This window comes from Pelophylax lessonae, assembly GCF_965119305.1.
Source record: "Pelophylax lessonae genome assembly, chromosome: 5".
Lineage (NCBI taxonomy): Eukaryota > Metazoa > Chordata > Amphibia > Anura > Ranidae > Pelophylax > Pelophylax lessonae.
Window position 1 is genome coordinate 232,352,251 of NC_138772.1, and position 22,318 is coordinate 232,374,568.

Sequence of the window (22,318 nt, forward strand, 5' to 3'; positions counted from 1 at the left end):
TCCTGTACGCGGCTAGACTGCAAAAAAGTCTCACACATGGGGTATCCCTGTACTCAGGAGAAGCAGCAGAATGTATTTTGGGGTGTCATTTCACATATACCCATGGCATGTGTGAGCAATATATCATTTACTGACAACTTTGTGTAAAAAAAAAAAAAAAATATATATATATATATATATATATATATATATATATATATATTTCCCGGAACTTGTGGCAAAATATAAAATATTCCATGGACTCACCATGCCTCTCAGCAAATAGCTTGGGGTGTCTACTTTCCAAAATGGGGTCATTTGGGGGGGTTTTGTGCTATCTTAGAATTTTAGGGCCTCCAAAACTGTGACAGGTAGTGCAGAGGTGACATGAACAATTTACGCCATTAGAAAACCTGAGAGTGTTGATTGGTTTTCGCGGTCCTGTACACAGCTAGGCTCCCAAAAAGTCTCACACATGGGGCATCCCCATACTCAGGAGAAGCGGCAGAATGTATTTTGGGGTGTCATTCCACATATACCCATGTCATGTGTGAGAAATTTATCTTTTAGTGACAACGTTGTGTAAAAAAAAAAAATTAAAAAAAAAAATTGTAATTTTCCCGAAACTTGTGGCAAAATATAAAATATTCCATGGACTCACCATGCCTCAGCAAACAGCTTGGGGTGTCTACTTTCCAAAATGGGGTCATTTGGGGGGGTTTTGTGGTATCTTGACATTTCAGGGCCTCCTAAACCATTATAGGTAGTGAGAAAATGCAATGAAAAATGTACACCCTTTGAAATTCTGATGGTGGTGATTTGTTTTCGGGCTCCCGTACACAGCTACGCTCCCAAAAAGTCTCACATATGTGGTATCCCTGTACTCAGGAGAAGCAGCAGAATATATTTTGGGGTGTAATTACACATATACCCATGGCATGTGTGAGCAATATATCATTTCAATGACAACTTTGTGTAAAAAAAAAAAAAAAAAAAAATTTTTTAGTCATTTTTCAAACACCTGTGACAAAAAAATAAAATATTCAATGAGCTCAACATGCCTCTCAGAACATTCCTTAGGATGTCTATTTTCCAAAAAGTGGTAGTTTGGGGGGGGGTTTGTACTGCCCCGCCATTTTAGCACTTCATGAAATGAGATAGGCAGTCAGAAATTAAAGCTTCGTAAATTTCAGTATTTACACCATAGTTTGTAGACGCTATAACTTTTGCGCAAACCAATAAAAATACGCTCATTGATTTTTTTTTTGTCAAAGACATGTAGCTAAATATATTTTGGCCAAAAAAAATGACATAAATTGAGTATATTGGATATTTTTTAAAAGACAAAGTTGAAAATGTAATTTTTTTGCAAAATTTTCGCTCTTTTTTTATTAATATCGCAAAAAATAAAAAGCGCAGAGGTGATCAAATACCACCAAAAGAAAGCTCTGTTTGTGGGAAAAAAAGGACATAAATTTCGTTTAGGTACAGCATTGCATGACCGCGCAATTATCAGTTAAAGTCACGAAGTGCCAAGTTGAAAAAAGGGGTCTGGTCCTTTAGCAGCCAAATCCTCCGGGGCTTAAGTGGTTAAGACTGGGCCTATTTTTGACACTTGGTGTTTACAAGCTAAAATCATTTTTTTTGCTAGAAAACTACTTTGAACCCCCAAACATTATATATTTTTTTTTAGCAGAGACCCTAGAGAATAAAATGGAGATCGTTGCAATATTTTTTATCACACCATATTTGCGCAGCAGTCTTCCAAATGTGATTTTTTTGAAAAAAATTCATTTTTTGAACTAAAAAATAAGAAAACAGTAAATTTAGCCCAATTTTTTTCCATAATGTGAAAGATAATGTTACGCCGAGTAATTAGATACCCAACATGTCATGCTTCAAAATTGCGCATGCTCACAGAATGGTGCCAAACATTGGTACTTAAAAATCCCCATAGGCAACATTTTTAAAATTTTTGCAGGTTACTAGCTTAGAGTTACAGAGGAGGTCTAGGGCTCAAATTATTGCACTCGCTCTAACGATCGCGGCGATACCTCACATGTATGGTTTGAACACCGTTTACATATGTGGGCGGGACTTGCGTATGCGTTTGCTTCTGCGCGCGAGCTAACGGGGACAGGGCGCTTTAATTTTTTTTTTTTTTCCTATTTATTTTATTTATTATTTTTTTATTTTTACACAGTTTAAAAAAAAAATGTTTTGATCATTTTTATTCCTATTACAAGGAATGTAAACATCCCTTGTAATAGAAATAGGTATGACAGGTCCTCTTTATTGTGAGATCTGGGGTCAAAAAGACCTCACACCTCACAACTACACTAAAAAAGAAAAAAAAAAAAAAATTGTTGAAAGAGGAAAAAAAAAAAAGCAAAAAAAAAAAAGCGGCCCTTTAAACCGGTTGCTAGGCAACGTCTTTTGACGTAGCTCCGGTCCTCCAAGACCATAGAGTTGAATGAGGGCCATTTTGCCCTCACTCGACTTCCTGTCTCTGAGGATCCGGGACCGGATAGTTTTCACCGCTGCCGGCGGGTCCGGTAAGCTGGGAAAACGTCTGGGACGTGGCAGGAGGGGGGGGGGCACCTCTTCCCCTGCACCGTAAGGGTAATTCCGCGGCAAATCCGCCACTGGGACCACCCTTATCTGAAAGCCGACCGCCCGCCGTTTCAAAAAATACTGGGGTTATGGGGGCTATCTGCTGCCATAACCCCAGTATTTAGCTTTTAATGGCCGACGCATATAGTCGTTAGGCGGTCAGTAAGTGATTGCATGTATATGGCAAACAGGTGACGATGACTGACGGGGTGACAGGTGACGATGACTGATGGGGTGACAGGTGACGATGATTGATGAGGTGACAGGTGATGATGATTGATGAGGTGACAGGTGACGATGATTGATGGGGTGACAGGTGACGATGATTGATGGGGTGACAGATGACAATCACTGACGGGGTGACATGTGACGATGATTGATGGGGTGACAAGTGACGATCACTGATGGGGTGTCAAGTGACGATGACTGATGGGGTGACAGATGACGATGACTGATGGGGTGACAGGTGACGGTGATTGATGGGGTGACAGGTGACGGGCGATGGTCACTGATGGGTGACAGGTGATGGGCGATGATGCACGGCGGTACTGATGGCAGTCTCTGGTGACCGGTGAACTTTAGGCTATGTTCACATGTGAGCGTAGCGATCGCGGGCAGAATCACTGCGATTCTGCCCGTGATCCAGAAATCATTGCAAATCGCTGGACGCCTGTGCATTGCCCGTGATTTGCAATAGCACCCCAAATGCTGTGCGATGTTGCTGCGATTTCCGCCTGCCGAATCGCGGTAACATCGCGCAAACAACGCATGACGCTCCAAAGAAGCTCTTGTACCTTTTTTGGGCGTCATGCGATGTTTGCGCGATGTTACCGCGATTCGGCAGGCGGAAATGGCGGCAACATCGCACAGCGTTTGGGGTGCTATTGCAAATCACGGGCAACGCACAGGCGTCCCGCGATTTGCAATGATTTCCGGATCGCGGGCAGAATCGCAGTGATTCTGCCTGCGATCGCTACGCTCAATTTCTGGGCACTGATGAGGTGACTGTTGGGTGACAGGTGACATTGGGGGGGGCTGAGGACTGTGTGGGGACCTTTATTAGTGTGATTTTTACTTTGTGACATGTGTACAGAGCAGTAACTCACTATTTCTAGCTCTGCTCCCCTCATACTGGAAACTGTATGAGGGGAGAAGAGCTAGTAACACTGAGTTACTGCTCTTTGTTTACATTTTGTGATCGGCTGTGAATGGATTCACAGCCGATCACATAGTAAACAGTCACTGTCAGTGACTGTTTACTACCGCCGGTGACAGCTGTGTTCCTACGGAACACAGTGCCACCGACATGACCGCGCTGCGCGCTCCCGATCGCGCATGCGCGGTCATCTTGTGGGCGCCTTCATTGTGATCGGCTGTATCATTGGAACACAGCCGATCACGTGGGAAACAGCCACGCCCATTGGCTGTTTCCCCCCTGCCGGTGACGGGGGGTGTCCCGGGGACACCCCGACACCGGCAGTGCAGGGCGGCGCGCACGCGATCGCGCGTCTGCCCTGCTTAAAGTGCCGCCGTCATATGACGGCGGCCCAGGATAATGGTCGCACCGCTCCGCCGTCATATGACGGCGGGCGGGCGGCAAGCGGTTAATCTATATTGCTATTTGGAATATGCAGCATGGAGGGGGGTTAAGGTATTGCCATTGGTCACTGATGCATTAGTGACCAGTGGCAGTTAATTAACCCCTTTGTGCTGTAGTAGGGGCAGTGGTGTCAGTGTTTAATAACCCCTTCATGCCGCAGCATAAAGGGGTTAATTAACAATGCCACTGGTGCCACTGCCACTAATGCAGCACAAAGGTGTAATTAACTTCCACTGGTCACTAATGCATCAGTGACCAATGGTAATACCTTAACCCCCCTCCATGCTGCATATTCCAAATAGCATTGTAGACTTTTATATATATATATATATATATATATATATATATATATATATATATAAAACATGCCTATACTTATCTGCTCTGTGCAAGAGTTTTGCACAAAGCAGCCCAGATCCTCCTCTTCTGCGCTCCAGGCCCCTCCTCTTCATCGGATGCCTCCATAGAAAGCCGCTTTCCTTGGGGGGCATCCACGCATGCTCGCTCCTGAGTCCAACTGCTGCGTCAATTGACACAGACAGCCGGACTCAGCACGCCCCCCACTGCCATGTCGCTGGATTTGTTTGACAGCAGCAGGAGCCACTGCTATCAATCTGTCCAATGAGGAAAGAGACAGTGGATGGAGCCGCTGTGCTCATGCACATCACTGGATCGGGCTCAGGTAAGAAAAAGGGAGGGGGGTCTGGGGTTAGCTCCAGAACAGAAGGACATTCTACCTTAATGCATATTGCATTAAGGTGAAAAATCTTAAGGCTTTACAACCACTTTAGTTAACCCCCCCCCCCCCAAACATTTGAAGTGCATGAAGGTAAAAACCTTCTGTGTTCCTTTCCCCCCACAGCCCCCCAATACTCATTGAGCCCCATCTTGATCCAGCGATCTGCACAGAAGTCTCAGATCGTCCGGATCTCTCTATTCCTATTGGCTGTGACTCAACAGCGGGAGACATTGGCTCCCATTGCTGTCAATTACAGCCAGCAAGGAGAGTGTGGGGGTGGGGGCGAGCACACACAAGTGCCCTCATGGCAATCGGCTTGCTACTGGGGGCACTGGTCAGGGGAGAGAAGCCAGGAATGCCAGTGGGGGACCCGAGAAGGGGAGGATCGGGGCTGCTCTGTGCAAAACCACTGCATAAAGCAGGTAAGTACAACATATTTGTTATTTAACTGGTTCCCGTCTGGCCTATTGTAGAATGATGGCCAGATGGAGCCGCTATTGTTCTGGGAAGACATCACATGACGTCCTCCCATTCTTCCCTCAGACACAGTGCATCACCGACCACAGTGGAGAGCCAATGATGTAGGCTGTTTACCATGGCTCTTTACCATGTGATCAGATCTGTGTCCAATCGAAAATGTGGGTTATCAGCATTTCCCTTCCTCAGCGCTGTCAGTGTCTGAGGAAAGGAAAGTGGATAAGTGGCTTTCCTGTGACAGGGGCATTTACACTGAAAATCAGGGCACTGATCATCAGCCCTATCAGTGTCCATCAGTGCATCATATCAGTGCCCATCAGTGCCAAATTATCAGTGCAGCCTCATCAGCGCCACCTCATCAGTGCAGTCTCATCAGTGCCCATCAGTGCCACCTCATTAGTGCCCGTTGGTGGCGACTTATCAGTGCAGCCTCATCCGTGCCTCTTCACCAGTGCCACCTCATCAGTGCCCATTAATGCAGCCTATCAGTGTCCATCAGTGCAGCCTCATCAGTGCAGCCTCATCAGCCCACATCAGTGAAGAAGAAAATTTACTTTTTTGCAAAATGTTATAACAGAAACGAAGAAAAATGGGGGGGGGGGGTTTTCACATTTTTTTTCTGTTAGTTTAGCAAAAAAAAAAAAAAAACGCAGTGGTGATTAAATACCACCAAAGGAAAGCTCTATGAGATAAAATATCATGTCAATATTATATCAAATAATACAGTATATGATAAAAATGTAAAAAAAAAAAATGTCAAAAAAAAAGTAAAAAAAAAAAAAACACCTTTGTCCACTTTAATACCAAACATTTTACCCCCTTTTTGCCCAGGCCAATTTCAGCTTTCAGCACGGTCATACTTTAAATGACAATTGCATGGTCATGCAACACTGTACCCACATGACATTCTTATCATTCAGGAATAGAGAAACGAAAAAAGACTGAACGTTTTTTTTTTTTTTTACAAACAATGTGTTTTTCTTAATTTTTGTTAACAATTTTTGCAAATAAATAATCTTTCTTCATAAACTTTAGCCAAAATGTATGCTGCTACATTTCTTTGGTGAAAATAACCCAAATCATATTATTTAGTCTGTGTGAAAGCTAAAGTGTCCACAAATCACAGTGCATACAGTATATCTGAAAATTGATCAATCCTGATATAGCGACGGCCTCCTTTCTTGAGGCTCTAAAATGTCAGGACAGTACACTGCAAATATCCCACAAATTACCCCTTTTTGAAAAGTAGAGAGTCTGAGGTATTTAGTAAGGCATGGCAAGTTTTTTAAAGTAATGTTTTGTCACAATCTTTTGGAAAATTAGGGAATTAAAAAAATATATTTTCTTTTACAATTTTCTTCTTTTTTTTTTTACATACTGTCACCAGTGTTCTGTCCACCAGACTTCTATTCTGATTACTTGTGTTTATGTTACTTAAAATAACATTTTGGGTTTTCTTGATTCACATAAGTTAGTTATGTGTAGGGCGCAGGCACCATCTACTATTCTTTTCTGGTATAGCTTCAGCTGTTCTGCAATAATAGTAAACTCAGAATGTGTTTAACCACTTACCAGTCAGCCCCTCACAGGCAAAGCGACGTAGGGCTACGTCGCTCGCCTGTGAGCCTCTAGGGGGCGAGCGCGCGCTGCCGGAGGCGCACTCCCACCCCCGCTCGTTCACGGACACCCCCGCACATGTGCCCGACGGACCCGATGTCCACCGGCCACTCGCAATCGTCCGTTGTAGAGGGAGAAAGGCAGGCGGCTAATGTAAACAAAGCCACCTGTCATTCTCCCCTGTGTAAGAACAGAGATCATACGGTCCTGCTATGTAGGATCGTATGTCTTTGTTGTTACACCACTAGCCACATCCCTTTACAGTTAGAATCACGCCCCTAGGGACACACTTAACCCCTCCTTCTCCAATAAAGTTAACCCCTTCCCTGCCAGTGTCATTTTTACAGTAACAGTGCATATGTATAGCACTGATTACTGTAGTAATGTCACTGGTAACCCCAAAAGTGTCAAAAATGTCAGTCAAGGGTCCGATCTGTCCACCGCAATGTCGCAGTCCCGCGAAAAAAAATCGCAGATCACCGCCATTACTCGTTTAAAAAAAAAACAACAGAAATGACAAAAATCTTTCCCTTAGTAAACGCAATAACTTTTGCGCAAACCAATCAAAATACGCTTTTTGAATTTTTTTTTACCAAACATATTTAGCAGAAAACAAATTGGCCTAAAATGTTAAAAAAATTTTGATTTTTACATTTTTTTGGGGGAATTTCATATAAAAAAAATGTGAAAAATATTGTTATTTTTGCAAAATTGTCGCTGTTTTTTGTTTATAGCGCATGATCAAAAAATCGCACAGGTGATCAAATACCACCAAAAGAAAGCCCTGTTTGTGGGGAAAAAAAAGGATGTCAAATTCATTTAGGTACAGCGTCGCACGACCGTGCAATTGTCCGTTAAAGTCACACAGTGCCGAATCGCAAAATAGGCCCTGGTCAGGAAGGGGGTAAAATCTTCCGGGGCTTAAGTGGTTAATAAAATTTGTTAGGATGCAGGGGTATGCTGGGTAGAATTTCTACAGGAATTGAAACAGCCACCATTTTGAGTATATACAGCAGGGCAGCAAGTCATGTTTCTTCAGTCTCTCACAATCACCCCTGAGAGAGCTTAAAAAGTGAATTCTTGTTATCCCATCCTGTATTATAGACCATTGTTTCTTTCTTGTATGCAGTTTTGTACTGATTGATGTTTGTTTTTATCAATTTGTAGTTTCGCCTGGCTTGTTCTAATAAATTTGAGATCAAAGAAATATGGTATCTGAAGTTTTTGAAGCAGGAAGGTTTAGCTCTCTGTCCTAGGGACAGAACAACCAGTGCAGTACAGCCTCATCATATAACTGATGTGGCAGTGATCAGGTACACTAACTGGTGACAGTATGTAAAAAAAAAAAAATGAATAATTTTTTTCAATTCCAATATGTTTTTTTTTTTTTATTACAATTTTATTTTTATTTTTTTTCATACTGTGACCAGAGCAATACAATGTTACCATAGTAACACTGTACTACTTTGGAGAGGTGATTGGTATTTTTTTTTTCACACTATGATTACTTATAACAGTGAATTTTACTGTTATAAGCAACCTCTTTTTCTAAATGAAATCTATTCATTCAGTGTTTACTATTGTAATTAGCTGTGATTGGCCATAGCTAATCACATAGTACAGTCACATTGGCCCAGTCTGTACCATGTGATCACTGTGACCAATCACAGAGATATACACAATAAATGGTATTAATGGATGCTATCCATTGTTTACAATTGTCATGAGATCTGCTGTGATTGGTTACAGTGATCACATGATACCCGCAGTGGGCAGATACACTGATCTGTTATATGCTGTGTCCATAGCCGGTGACAGGTCACGATGCAACGTGGCCAATAGGGGACATGCAAGGCGCATTCTATGGAGGACATCATATTACGTCTACCCAGAACAGTGAATGTCCCGCCCAGCCATCATTTTACTATAGGCAGGGTGGGAAGGTGTTAATCTCACTTTAACTTCTCCAGCCAGATCACATACGGGTTTTTTGTTGCAGAAACTGTCATTAATGCTGGGGATTTTTACATAAGCTGGCACCATTGCTGGGGATTATTGTTGCAGAAACTGGCACTGATGCTGGGGGATATAATTTCAGAAACTGGTACTGATGCTGGAGGATATAATTGCAGAAACTGGCACTGATGCTGGGGGTTAATATTGGTGCTACATGACACCAATGCTGTGGGTTATTAGTGTGCAAACTGACACTTATGCTGGCAGTTATTAATATGGAAATGAACAATGATGTTAAAAGATGGCTCCTGATGTAAAGGGGGTCCTTGATGTAAGGGGGCTTCTGAGTTAAGGGGACACTGCTGGTGTGAAGGGAAATCTGATGTAAAGGGGGACACCCGATACTAAGTAGGAAATTCTGATTTATAGGGGGACTCCAGATGTGAAGGGGGGACATCTGATATTAAAGGGGACTGAATATACTTTGGTTAGGACTGCCAACAACGTATTTCTAACTCCTGACTGTGTCTGAGTGTATACATGCCAGTATTTTGTAAATTAAATGTAGGTTTATTTAAGTGAGGCACTCACTCATAGTACAGTAGCTATGCAGGATTTTGTAGGTATAAGATTAAAGAGTTCTCTATTTATTTTAAACAGTCCTAAAATGTGATTTATTTGTATTTTTTTTTCTTGTGTTTTAAATAGGGGTCTAATATCATTTTTTCAGGGCCGATACTGATTTTTCGGTCGCCTTTCAGGCCATTATATGGTTTCAGGTACAGATATTCTGTACATTTAAAGTTAGCTGGCACCCTGTAGTGGGTGGCTAGCTGGCTGGCACCCTGTTGTGGGTGAGTGGGTGGCTGGCTGGCACCCTGCTGTGGGTGGGTGGTTGCTAGCTGGCTGTCGTGTACTCTCTAGTCCAGCCATTCCGTGGTGTGGCGGAGGCCTTTGCCCGATCCGGGTAGAAGAAGTCAGGACTCTTGCAGGCCAAATGCGCTTCCATGCCCTGGGCCTACGGTGCAAAACCTTCTGAGTCCTGGCTTCTTCTACCAAGGCCGATGACATAGTGGGTCCCAAAAAGATGTCCGCCACAGCAGGGGGAGACCAATATCAGTAATATCAGAAAGTTTGTGACCGATATCGATTCTTAAAAAAAGTGAATATCGGCCCCCTATAATCAGCTGCACTGAAAATCGGTTAACCCCTAGTTTTAACCCTTTCGCTGCCAGGTCCATACATCATACAGATTGCTCACACACATACCCTGTACAGGCGCCCCAACGCTACCGCGCCCCCACCATGTTTTTCAGGCTCTACTTGCCCATCTGCGGGCCCAGGAGCGACATGGTGGGTGCCGCTCACGTCTGCACTCCTCCCCTTCTTGTTGTGACCCAGAAAGCGACGTCTATGACGTCACTTCCAGGTCAGCCTCTCCCTGTCCCTGGCTAGCTTAGCTAGGAAAGGATGTTTTGCAAAGTGATCTTTTAGACCCTGAATGTCCCTGCATGTCTCATTTAAGAGAATATGTCACACGTAAAAACATGCGTCAGGGGCGCCTACGCATGAAAACATTGATTGCAATACAAATGCTACATATCGCAGCGCACGCCAGAGTGAGAGCAACACAAGACCTCTTCTGTAACACTAAACTGATACCTATAGGGGGCTTTTGATGCGTCCCCTATAGAAAACATAGGGTACTGAAGTTTGTTGCCATTTCACACAAATTTAAGGTTTGACATTTTAGGCATCTATTTACTCGGTGCAACCTCGTCTTTTATATTTTACCAAAAATGTGGATAGTTTATTGTGTTTGTTTGCCCTAAAATCCACTTTAGTGTGTTTTTTTACTGAAATTTTGCAGTAATAACTTGTGACATAAAAAAATAGAACTATCACTATTTTATTGTCTATGGTGTCTGCTTTCAGAAAATACATAATGTTTGGGGTTTTGTGTAATCTTTAGGCCTAAAATGATTTTTTAAACGTGTGCAAAAATGGATCTGGCGGTGAAAGGGTTAATTTACAGAGATGATAAAAGTGGCAGGTAGGAGTTGGGAGGAGGCAGGCAGGGCGGAGGGAAGCAGGGAGGAGGGAAGCAGGGACGGTAGGAGGGGACCGAGTTGCTCCACATGGGCCTCTGGATTATACTTGCCCCCTGGGCCAAAAGTTGCCAGTCAGCCCCTGGCCGGGACCCACCGATCATTCAGTACACTGACAAAATGGCAGTCTGGCCATGTAAACAAGGCAAATTGTCATTCTGTAAGTACAGAAGACGTAAATCCTGTGTTTTTGTAAAAGCAGAAACACAAATCCATGTCTTGCACTAGTAAAAGCACCTCCCCCACACTAGTAAAGCACTGGTCCGGCACACAGTTAAGACTTTGATCGCCCCTGATGTTACCCCTTCCCTGTCAGTGTCATTCGTACAATGAAAGTGCATATTTTTAGCACTGATCACTCTAATAATGTTACTGGTCCCCAAAAAAGTGTCAAAAGTGTTAGTTAGGTGTCCAATTTGTCCACCGCAATTTCGCAGTCCTGCTTTAAGTCACTGATTGCCGCCATTACTAGTAAAAAAAAATAAAAATAAATAAATAAATAAAAATATCCTATGTAGACACTATAACTTTTGTGCAAACCAATTAATATACATTTATTGGGATTTTCTTTTACCAAAAATATGTAGCAGAATACATATTGGCCTAACTTGATGAAGAAATTAGATCTTTTACCTTTTTTAATATTTTTAGAGCAGAAAGTTTGTGGGTCGTTCTTTGTTTCTAGTGCAAAAAATAAAAAACGCTGAGGTAATCAAATACCACGAACATAAAGCTCTATTTGTGGGGAAACAAAGGACATCAATTGTATTTGGGTACAGTGTTGCATGACTGCGCAATTGTCAGGTAAAGTAACGCAGTACCGTATCGCAAAAAGGCCTGGTTAGGAAGGGGTTAAACCTTCTGGAGGTGAAGTGGTTAATATATGCATTTAACTTGATACCTACATGTTAGGTAGATTGAATCTTTTTATTATACTTCTTCTAGTTGTTCGCTCAGGTGGCCTGTCTGCAAACTGCCAAATAAATTCCAAAGGCCCAATCTCTTCTGTCACTGCAGTAAAATTGATATAGGTCTCCGTAGAAAACACAGTTCCATTTGTTAAAATGTAAAGTGCTGAAAAAAAGGAAAATATATAAAGATAAAATTTTGTTTTGCAAAACCATGGCAGTCTAAGATTGAAAAGCATTCGGTATATCTACAACTTCAGGGGATCAGGGAGTTTTTTTTTTCCCTTGCTGGAGCAAACTGGATCATGATTTGCTGGGGTTTTTGGCCGTCCTCTGGATCAACTGTGGGTATAGGATTGTGTATATGGAAATGTATGTTTTTTTTTTACCCTTTTATTGGTTGAACTAGATGGACTTCTGTCTTTTTTCAACCGGACTAACTATGTTACTATATAATTACACTGTTTAAGACACACCTAGGACAATAAAAAAAATCTTCTACTTTGCTAAACACTTATTTTTGTTGCGGTTGATTTCTGTGCCATGTTTTTCATTGTACTGATATGCGATTTTTGTTAAAAAAAAAAAAAAAAAATTTTAAAAATATATATTTGAAAAAATGTTTGAAGAAAAATGTACTTCCTTCAATAAAAATATATTAAAAAATGTAAAAATATGTTTCTTTTTACATGATCACAGTGCACAGTCAAAAGATAAACCACTAATCTAACTGAAATGTCTTGCCTGTCTAAAATGATGAAAGGTCCATGGCTATTTCTCATAACAACAAACAACCTCCCCTCAAGCTATAGTTTAACCTGGTGTTCTGCTTGATGCTCACTTTCTCATTAGGGACAATATTCTAGGATAAATCTATTAAACAAGCAGTTGTTACTCTTGTTTCAGTTATGACAACAGACAGGCTTCAGTGAACAGGAACATGTTCTAGACACTTGTCACCAACATGCAAACTGATCAAGATAATATAGCTTGTAATAAAACTTTTCCCTGCAGATTTATAGGTAAGGTAATTGTTAAAGGTATACTCGTGCTGCAACAGAAATACTTAGAAATGCATACAGGGAGCGCAGCCTTGTGTTATTATTGCATGGGAAATGGAGTCTCATAAGAGAATTAGTTACATAGTTAGTGAGGTTGAAAAAAGACATCAGTCCATCCAGTTCAACCTATGATGTGTGTGTGTGTTTGCTGTTAACTGTACATTGTATACCCCTGTATGTTGTGGTCTTTAAGGTGCCATTCTAATAGTTTTTTGAAATTATCGATTCTCCCTGCTGATACGACTGTTTGCGGAAGAGAATTCCACATCCTTAACGCTCTTACAGTGAAGAACCCCCTACGTATTTTAAGGTTAAACCACCTTTCCTCTAGTTTTAGTGAGTTGTCTCGTGTCTTATTGTATTCCCTTTCTCTGAATAGTTTGTTCCTTATGCTAGGGTCGCCAGTACAGTATTTGTACATTGATATCATATCCCCCCTCAATCGTCTATTCTCCAGAGAGAATAAGTTCAGTGCTTGTAGTCTTTCCTCATAGCTGATGTCCTCCATTCCCCTAATTATTTTTGTTGCCCTTCTCTAGACTCTTTCCAGTTCCAGCACATCCTTCCTGAGGACCGGTGCCCAGAACTGGACAGCATACTCCAGATGTGGCCAGACCAGAGTCTTGTAGAGAGACGGAGAATAATCTCTTTATTTCTGGAATGAATCACCTTTTTTATACATCCCAGTATTCTGTTGGCTTTGCTTGCAGCGGCTTGGCATTGCATGCCACTGCCAAGCCTGTTGTCTACCAGTACCCCCAGGTCCTTTTCCATCCTAGACTCACCCAGAGGTTCCCCCCCCTAGTGAGTAGCTTGCTTTCTGGTTTCTGGCCCCCAAGTGCATTACTTTACATTTTTCAACATTAAACCTCATCTGCCATGTAGTTGCCCACCCCATTATTCTGTTCAGGTCCGCTTGTAAGGTTTCCACATCCTGCATAGAAGATATTGGCATGCTTAGTTTAGTATCATCCGCCAATACTGAGATTTTACTCGATATCCCCTCCTCTAGATCATTTATGAATAAATTAAACAGAATTGGCCCTAGGACAGAACCCTGGACCCCACTTTCCACACCCGCCCAATCCGAGTACTCCCCATTAATCAAGGTAGTCTGATTGTACAATGAACTCTCAGGAGACTTCAGCTGCCATCTTGGGTGAAAGAACCTTTTAAATAAGGGACCCTATGTAATTTTGGCACTCTTCTGGTAAGTGTGTGGTAGAGAGAGGAACCCGCTTGGAAAGGACAGTGCTTAGCACAGGGTAAGGTTCCCAAAGAGGAGGCATAGCTCAGGGAAGGCTCTTTCTTCACTTCATACACTCTGGTAAGTGTAGCAGAGGTGTGGGGCCAGTACAGACTGTAGAAACATCCTCTGCCTATTCAAAGAAGGGATACCACTCCTGATAATAGAAGCTGTCCTCTGGTGACATATACTGTAAGCACTGAGATTGTTTACTACCTGGGCATCTTATATCAAAACTGAAGAACAGTTTATCTGTTGCTGCAGCCAAACTGTGCAAGAATATATATATATATATATATATATATATATATATATACAGTACAGACCAAAAGTTTGGACACACCTTCTCATTCAAAGTTTTCTTTATTTTCATGACTATGAAAATTGTAGAGTCACACTTCAAGAGGTAGTCACCTGAAATGGTTTTCACTTCACAGGTGTGCCCTGTCAGGTTTAATACGTGTAATTTCTTGCCTTATAAATGGGGTTGGGACCATCAGTTGTGTTGTGCAGAAGTCAGGTAGATACACAGCTGATAGTCCTACTGAATAGACTGTTAGAATTTGTATTATGGCAAGAAAAAGCAGCTAAGTACAGGAAAACGAGTGGGCATCATTACTTTAAGAAATGAAGGTCAGTCAGTTCGAAAAATTAGGAAAACTTGGAAAGTGTCCCCAAGTGCAGTCACAAAAACCATCAAGCGCTACAAAGAAACTGGCTCACATGCGGACCGCCCCAGGAAAGGAAGACCAAGAGTCACCTCTGCTGCGGAGGATAAGTTCATCCGAGTCACCAGCCTCAGAAATCGCAGGTTAACAGCAGCTCAGATTAGAGACCAGGTCAATGGCACACGGAGTTCTAGCAGCAGACACATCTCTAGAACAACTGTTAAGAGGAGACTGTGTGAATCAGGCCTTCATGGTAGAATATCTGCTAGGAAACCACTGCTAAAGAGAGGCAACAAGCAGAAGAGACTTGTTTGGGCTAAAGAACACAAGGAATGGACATTAGACCAGTGGAAATCTGTGCTTTGGTCTGATGAGTCAAAATTTGAGATCTTTGGTTCCAACCACCGTGTCTTTGTGCGACGCAGAAAAGGTGAACGGATGGACTCTACATGCCTGGTTCCCACCGTGAAGCATGGAGGAGGAGGAGGTGTGATGGTGTGGGGGTGCTTTGCTGATGACACTGTTGGGGATTTATTCAAAATTGAAGGCAAACTGAACCAGCATGGCTACCACAGCATCTTGCAGCGGCATGCTATTCCATCCGGTTTGCGTTTAGTTGGACCATCATTTATTTTTCAACAGGACAATGACCCCAAACACACCTCCAGGCTGTGTAAGGGCTATTTGACCAAGAAGGAGAGTGATGGGGTGCTGCGCCAGATGTCCTGGCCTCCAGTCACCGGACTTGAGCCCAATTGAGATGGTTTGGGGTGAGATGGACCGCAGAGTGAAGGCAAAAGGGCCAACAAGTGCTAAGTATCTCTGGGAACTCCTTCAAGACTGTTGGAAGACCATTTCAGGTGACTACCTCTTGAAGTGTGACTCTACAATTTTCATAGTCATGAAAATAAAGAAAACTCTTTGAATGATAAGGTGTGTCCAAACTTTTGGTCTGTACTGTATATCAGTATATTATACCGGTGTGCAAGCATTTCCTCCCAATTCAAGATACCTATTTCAGGCTCCTGCTACGTGGTGGTTTGGGATCCCCTCTTGCTTACCTATTTTTAATTCGGAAGATGTATTCCCAAGCACATTTACTGTGCGTCCCTCACATACAGAAAGCCTTATGGATCAAAATGGTCAGTAGTAAATGCTGCTAAAGTGCTTCTCCATAATGACTAGCTAGATTTAACCTTGCTTTGGAACGTTTATTTTAAATATTTATGAGGCAGAGATAGACACAATTACATGACACAGGCTTTATAAAGTAGATTGTGCATGTAAGGAGCTTTCTGGAACTTGGCCATAGTAGGCTACTCAAAACTCACTCATTAGGGTAAAATGAAAAGACTTTTTGTTTTTGGCATAGCTGCATTGTTTCTGACTTGTAAAAGAAGTTTACTGCTTAATGTCACCTGTTGAAAAAGCCCTTTAAATGCCCCTGTCTTTTAAGGATACATAACATTCAGACCAAATCCAGTGAAAATAAGCAATGGGCGCTTGCCTCCTGTGCCTGGTTTATTTACATAGTTAGTCAGGTTGAAAAAAGACAAGTCCATCTAGTTCAACCAATAAAAGGAAAAGAAAATCATACAATCCCATGTACGCAATCCTATTCCCCCAGTTGATCCAGAAGAAGGCAAAAAACCTCAGCAAAGCATGATCCAATTTGCTCCAGCAGGGGAAAACATTCCTTCCTGATCCCCCAAGAGACAATCCGATATTCCTTGGATCAACTTTACCTATAAATGTTAGTATTCAATTATTTTATGTACATTTAGGAGAGAATCTAGTTATTTTTTTTTAAAGCCTCTGAGCTAGCTAGAACCAGCTCTTGGGGGAGTCTATTCTACATTTCACAGCTCTTACTGTGAAGAAACCTTTCAGTATTTGGAGATTAAATCTAATTTCTTCCAGACGTAAAGAGTGCCCCCTTGTCTTCTGTGATTACCTTAATCTCTTTACAACCGCCCAGAGCAGATGTACGGCAGTCGTGAGCAGGAGGCTAGGGGGCAAGCGCGCCGAAGGTGGCGCGCTTCCGCCCCCCGCTCGTTAGCGGGGAAGCCGATGCAGTGGGCAGGCGGCTCCAATTGCCGCCTAACACTCGTTATCCTTCCCTACTGAGAGAGAAGAACGGTCAGCTGTTGTAAACACAGCGGACCATTCTTCTCCCTGGAATGATCATAGAGCCCCTGTGATCCTTCTATATCGGATTTCAGGTCTCTATGGTCATTCCACAAGCCACGCCCCCCCACAGTTAGAATCACTCTGCTAGGCTCACATTTAACCCCTTAATCACCCACAATGTTAACCCCTTCCCTGCCAGTGTCATTATTACAGTAACAGTGCATATTTTTAGCACTGATTACTATAGTAATGTCACGTGTCCTCCCAAAAGTGTCAAAAATGTCAGTTAGGGGTCCGATCTGTCCGCCGCAATGTCGCAGTCCCGCAAAAATTAACAGATCGCCGCCATTACTAGTAAAAAAAAAAAAAACAATAAAAAATTTTTTCCGTAGTTAGTAGACACAATAAGTTTTGCGCAAACCAATCAAAATACGCTTATTGTGATTTTTTTTACCAAAAATATGTAGCAGAAAACAAATTGGCCTAAAATGTTAAAAAATTTTGATTTTTTAATTTTTTTGTTGGGAATGTTATATAGCAGAATGTGAAAAATATAGATTTTTTTCAGAATTGTCGCTCTTTTTTTTGTGTATAGCGCAAAAAATAAAAATCGCACAGGTGATCAAATACCACCAAAAGAAATCTCTATTTGTGGGGAAAAAAGGACGTAAATTTTGTTTGGGTATAACGTCGCACAACGGCGCAATTGTCCGTTAAAATCACGCAGTGCCAAGTTGAAAAAAGTGGCCTGGTCATTAAGGGGGCAAATACTTCCGGTCTTAAAGTGGTTAAAGTAAATAACTCAACACCAAGTTCACTATATGGACCACTTTTGTATTTTGTACAAGTTGATCATATCCCCTTTATTCTCCTCTTCTCAAGGAAGAATTCCCTTTCTCTAATCTTTGCTCATAGCGAAGCTCCTCCATGCCTCTTATCAGTTTGGTTAATCACAAGAGAAAGTAAGGAGGGAAGTATAAACCATCTTGATGCTTACCAGATCAAGTTCCTGTGTTTAAATGCATTTAAACGCTTTTAGAATACAGTGAATCTGGAATGTATTCACAGCGCTTCACTTTTTCCACATTTTGATATGTTACAGACTTATCCAAAATTGATTACATTCATTATTTTCCTCAACATGAAAGAAGTTTGTTTAAAATCTTTGCAAATTTATTAAATATAAAAAAGGAAAAAAAATCACATGTACATAAGTATTCACAGTCTTTGTTCAATGCAAACTGCTGACTTGGATGATTTGGATGTAAATACCCTCAAATTAAAGCTAAAAGTCTGTAGTTAAAGCACATCTTGTTTGTTTCATTTCAAATCCATTGTGGTGGTGTATGGAGCCAAAAAGATTAGAATTGTGTCCCAATATTTATGGACCTGACTGTATAATGTATAATAAATGTGTAATGCTATATTGTGCAAAAAGCTTTAACCACTTCCCGACTGTAGGACATCCATAGATGCCCTTAATTCGAAGTGGTTATATTGGGATAATGCCTGTACCTACAGGACGTCCTACGTTCGGGAAGTGATTAAATTCCAGCCAGCAGTGACAGCCTCACTACAAAGAGATAGAGTAACTAACGCTGTTCCTCCCTCTCTGTGACCCTGAAAACCAGAAACGACGAGGATTTTGTCACATCTTTGTTTACAGTTAGTGCCCAGGAAAGCAGCCAGTCAGACTGATCTGTGTCTGAGATTGGAGGCCAGAGGAGAGATTTGGGGTCTAATGCCTCGTTTCCACTGAGTGGTACGGTACAGTTCGGTTCAGTACAGTACGGTTCGGAACGGTACACCTTGCGATTCCACTGCCAATAGTACCCTTTCATGATAGGCGTGGTGTAGCAGGAAAGCTGTGATAGACGATTCTCTGTCAACCAATCAAAGTTCTGCAGAGTGTAGTTCCACCCTGTTGGTACGGTACTAATGTGCTTGGTACCCCAATGAAAGGGTCCCAAAAAAGTGGTACGGTACGGTTCGGAATTAGGGTACCATTCACAATGGAAATGGCAAAAATAGCGTACCGTACCAAACCAAACCGTACAGTACCGCTCAGTGGAAACGAGCCATAAAAGACCCCAGAGCTCTGCAAAAAATAGGACCTGTCACTGGTCATGCTGTCACAAGGGATGTTGTTAATCCCTTGGATAGCAATAAAGTTAATACAAAAAAAAAATAAAAAAAATTAAAGAGCCCCTGGCCCCCTTGCCTACCTGCAAATGCGTTTATGCAAAGGCATACCTAAGTCCCACGCGCATAGGTGGGGGGGTGATCAGGGATTTTCTTTTCCAGTTTTCCGTTAAATGAATGATCATTGTAATAGCAATGTTTTTAACTGTCATAATTGGGTTATATTCATGACAGCTGTGATTACGAGTGATCTGTGATTAGCTATAGCTGGTGACTGGTCCCGGTACCATGTGATAGCTGTGGATCAGTCACAGATCACTCTGCAGGAAACACAACTGTTACAAATGAAATTAATTCATAACAGCTTTGTTGACATTGTAATCATGTACCCGGATCCACAATCTGCGGTGTCCGGTGGACAACGCAGTTGCAGGAGTGGCGCGCTGCATGCCCCTAACCCAGAATGGGCTGGATAACTTACATGTGTGTGATCCAGCCTGTCTGTGCTGGCTCCCCACAGTAAATGTACTGTGGGCAGTTGGTAAGTGGTTAAAGCAGTACATTACACTGCATCCACAACTTTATGTGCAGCTTTAAGACATCCCCAAAGCATGTTATCAAGGATTAGTGTATTTTCAGTGTTAACCTTCAAACCAAATATAAAGACCTTTCATTTTCTGCTGAACTCTAATTTTAGGGAGAAAAATGTCTTACATTGGTGCATATCTCCCAGGGCAATATCCAGTTACCCATGCCTTTTTTTTTTTTTTCTTTACAAAAGTGGCCTTAAAAAGGCCAGGAAACAGTAACAAGATTCAGGTTCTATAGACTTCGGAGGGATTAATGCTTGTTTTGTCAAAGCAGGGGTGCTCAACCTGTGACCCTCGGCCTCAAACTAGGGAAATGCATGCTTATGCTCTGGGATGGTGGGTTGGCAAGCCCAGATTGCAATTAAGGTGTTGCAAACTCGCTATCCCAGAGCATCAGACTGCATGGAGCTGGCGCCTGCAGCAGAGGAAGCAGGCAGCTGCGAAGAGAGCAGGAGCTGCATAAACCAATGCTTCTTCTGTACCGCCGGCTCCTATCCCAGGCAAGGTGCTACCAAGTGCTCTTCGCCTGGGACCTTTCTGACAGCATGGAGAGCGATGCCAGCAGAAGCAGTAAAAGGTTAGTGTATTAAATATCAAATGCACTGCTTTTTTGCAATGGACATATTAGCACTTATAAAAAAGGGTTATTAGGCTGCTGTTTTTACACTGATCCACAGGTGCACCTGTGGGTTAGCTGCACTGAGCTATAGACTTCTATTATATCATGCAGATTTTGAAGTGCTTTCAGAAAGTGCACCACAGTTGCAAGATATATTAGAAGTCTATGGCAAATGGCAGCTGACCCGCAGGAAAGCCGCAGATGCACTGTGGTGAGGGTAAACCGCAGTGCATCAGTGTGACTGCAGCCTTATAGGGAGCTCAGGTCAGTAAATGCTCATTTACATTTGCATTTTGGGGGTCAGTAAAACTCCAAAGTTCATTGTGGCCCTAGCTCTTTAAATGGTTGCGCACCCCTGGTGTAAGGCAAAGTTGAGTTTTGGGTACACATACAGAGGCTTTTACTATCCATTGCCAAAATTATTATAAGCTGTCTTAGAGAGATTGGCTGGAACCCTCCAAGACTTGTTACATGTCCTGTTTCTCACACTTCACAAAGGCTTTTTGGTAAATATGACTGTATAAGAAAGTGTCATACATGTACACTGAGATTGTAAAATCTGTAGTACGTGGTGTTCATTTACCTATAGGTTTAGCATGGGAAAAAATATGTTCTGCTTACAATTAAGTATCAATTGACTAATCATTTTAAACCTTAATCAGGAAGCAGAAAACACTATGTTAAAACATAACCAGTGGCCAGTATTTTAAGTGACATAATTGCTGTACCTTTAAAGAGTTTGTTACCCTAAAAAAAAAAAGAAAAAAATGGATCCTGTTCCTTTAAAGCATGTTATACAGCACAGTGCTGGTGCTGTGTAATTTGGACCCCTGTATCACCTGAAATACCTGGCTGATCCTAACTGGTTCTGCCCTCCCCCCTGTAAACTGACTATGGTTTATCATGGCTGCTAAACCCTGACACTGTGGTCAGTTTAAGTGCACCTGTCATCCGCAGCTCTCCGGTCCTCCTCTTCCCCCTCCCTCCCTGCCTGTCAGCTCGGGACAGTGCTGAAATTACTTTTAATGTTTCATATAAACCTATGTGTTTCATTATGCTATGTGCCCCAGTGTCTGTGTTTTAAAAAAAATGCCATTCTATACCTGATTCCAGAGTGCCGCTCAGCGCTCACAGGACTGGCTGCCTTTTTCCTCCTCTCATCCTGACTGACGTCAGCGGGGGATTTTCGGCCCCTCCCGCTGTAGCTGTCAGATCGGGAGAGAGGAGATGCGGGCAATCATGTGAGCGTCGCTCTGAAATCAGGTATAGAATGGTGTTTTTTTAAAAACACAGACATATGCAACAACGAAACGCACAGGATCATATGAACATATCACAGTGGCTTAAAAAACACTTTACCTGAATTGCTGAACAGATATGTTGATTCAAAAGGAATGCATATTGAAAACAGCAGTTTAGAAGATATTATCTCTACAATCAGTGGTGTATTTAGGTTTTGTGCTGCCCTAGGCCTGACTAAACTTGTGCACCCCCTAATTTAAATATGACCCACCCCTTCCTGTAAAGACCACACCCCTTCCAGTTTATGACCCACCATGTCATCTGTAAACCACAGACCATATCCACAGTCTATCAGTGCCCATCAGTATAGCTTCATCAGTTCCCATAAGTTCAACCTTATCAGTGCCGCCTCTTTACTGCCCATCAGTGCAGCATATCAGTGTGGCCTCATCAGTGGTCACCAGTGCAGCCTTATCAGTGTCCATTAGTACAGCCTTATGTCACGAGATAAGTAAGATTACTCTTTTAGGATATTTGGACTTGTTTGCTGCCACTGATTGTAATTTTAGGATTATTTCACTTATTTGTATAATAAATAGGAAGTCCACAGTCATACAGATAAT

General features: G+C 42.2%; 1 protein-coding gene across 1 annotated transcript in view; it reads right to left on the reverse strand.

The window, feature by feature from the left end:
* PKD1L1 (polycystin 1 like 1, transient receptor potential channel interacting) overlaps positions 1-22,318 on the reverse strand; it is a gene marked incomplete at its 5' end in the record, with an annotated part of 292,229 nt that overhangs the window by 264,226 nt on the left and 5,685 nt on the right. The window contains one exon of the mRNA XM_082258926.1: positions 11,995-12,163. Within this exon, the coding sequence (XP_082115052.1) occupies positions 11,995-12,163 (169 nt within the window). The remainder of the gene's footprint in view (positions 1-11,994; positions 12,164-22,318) is intronic.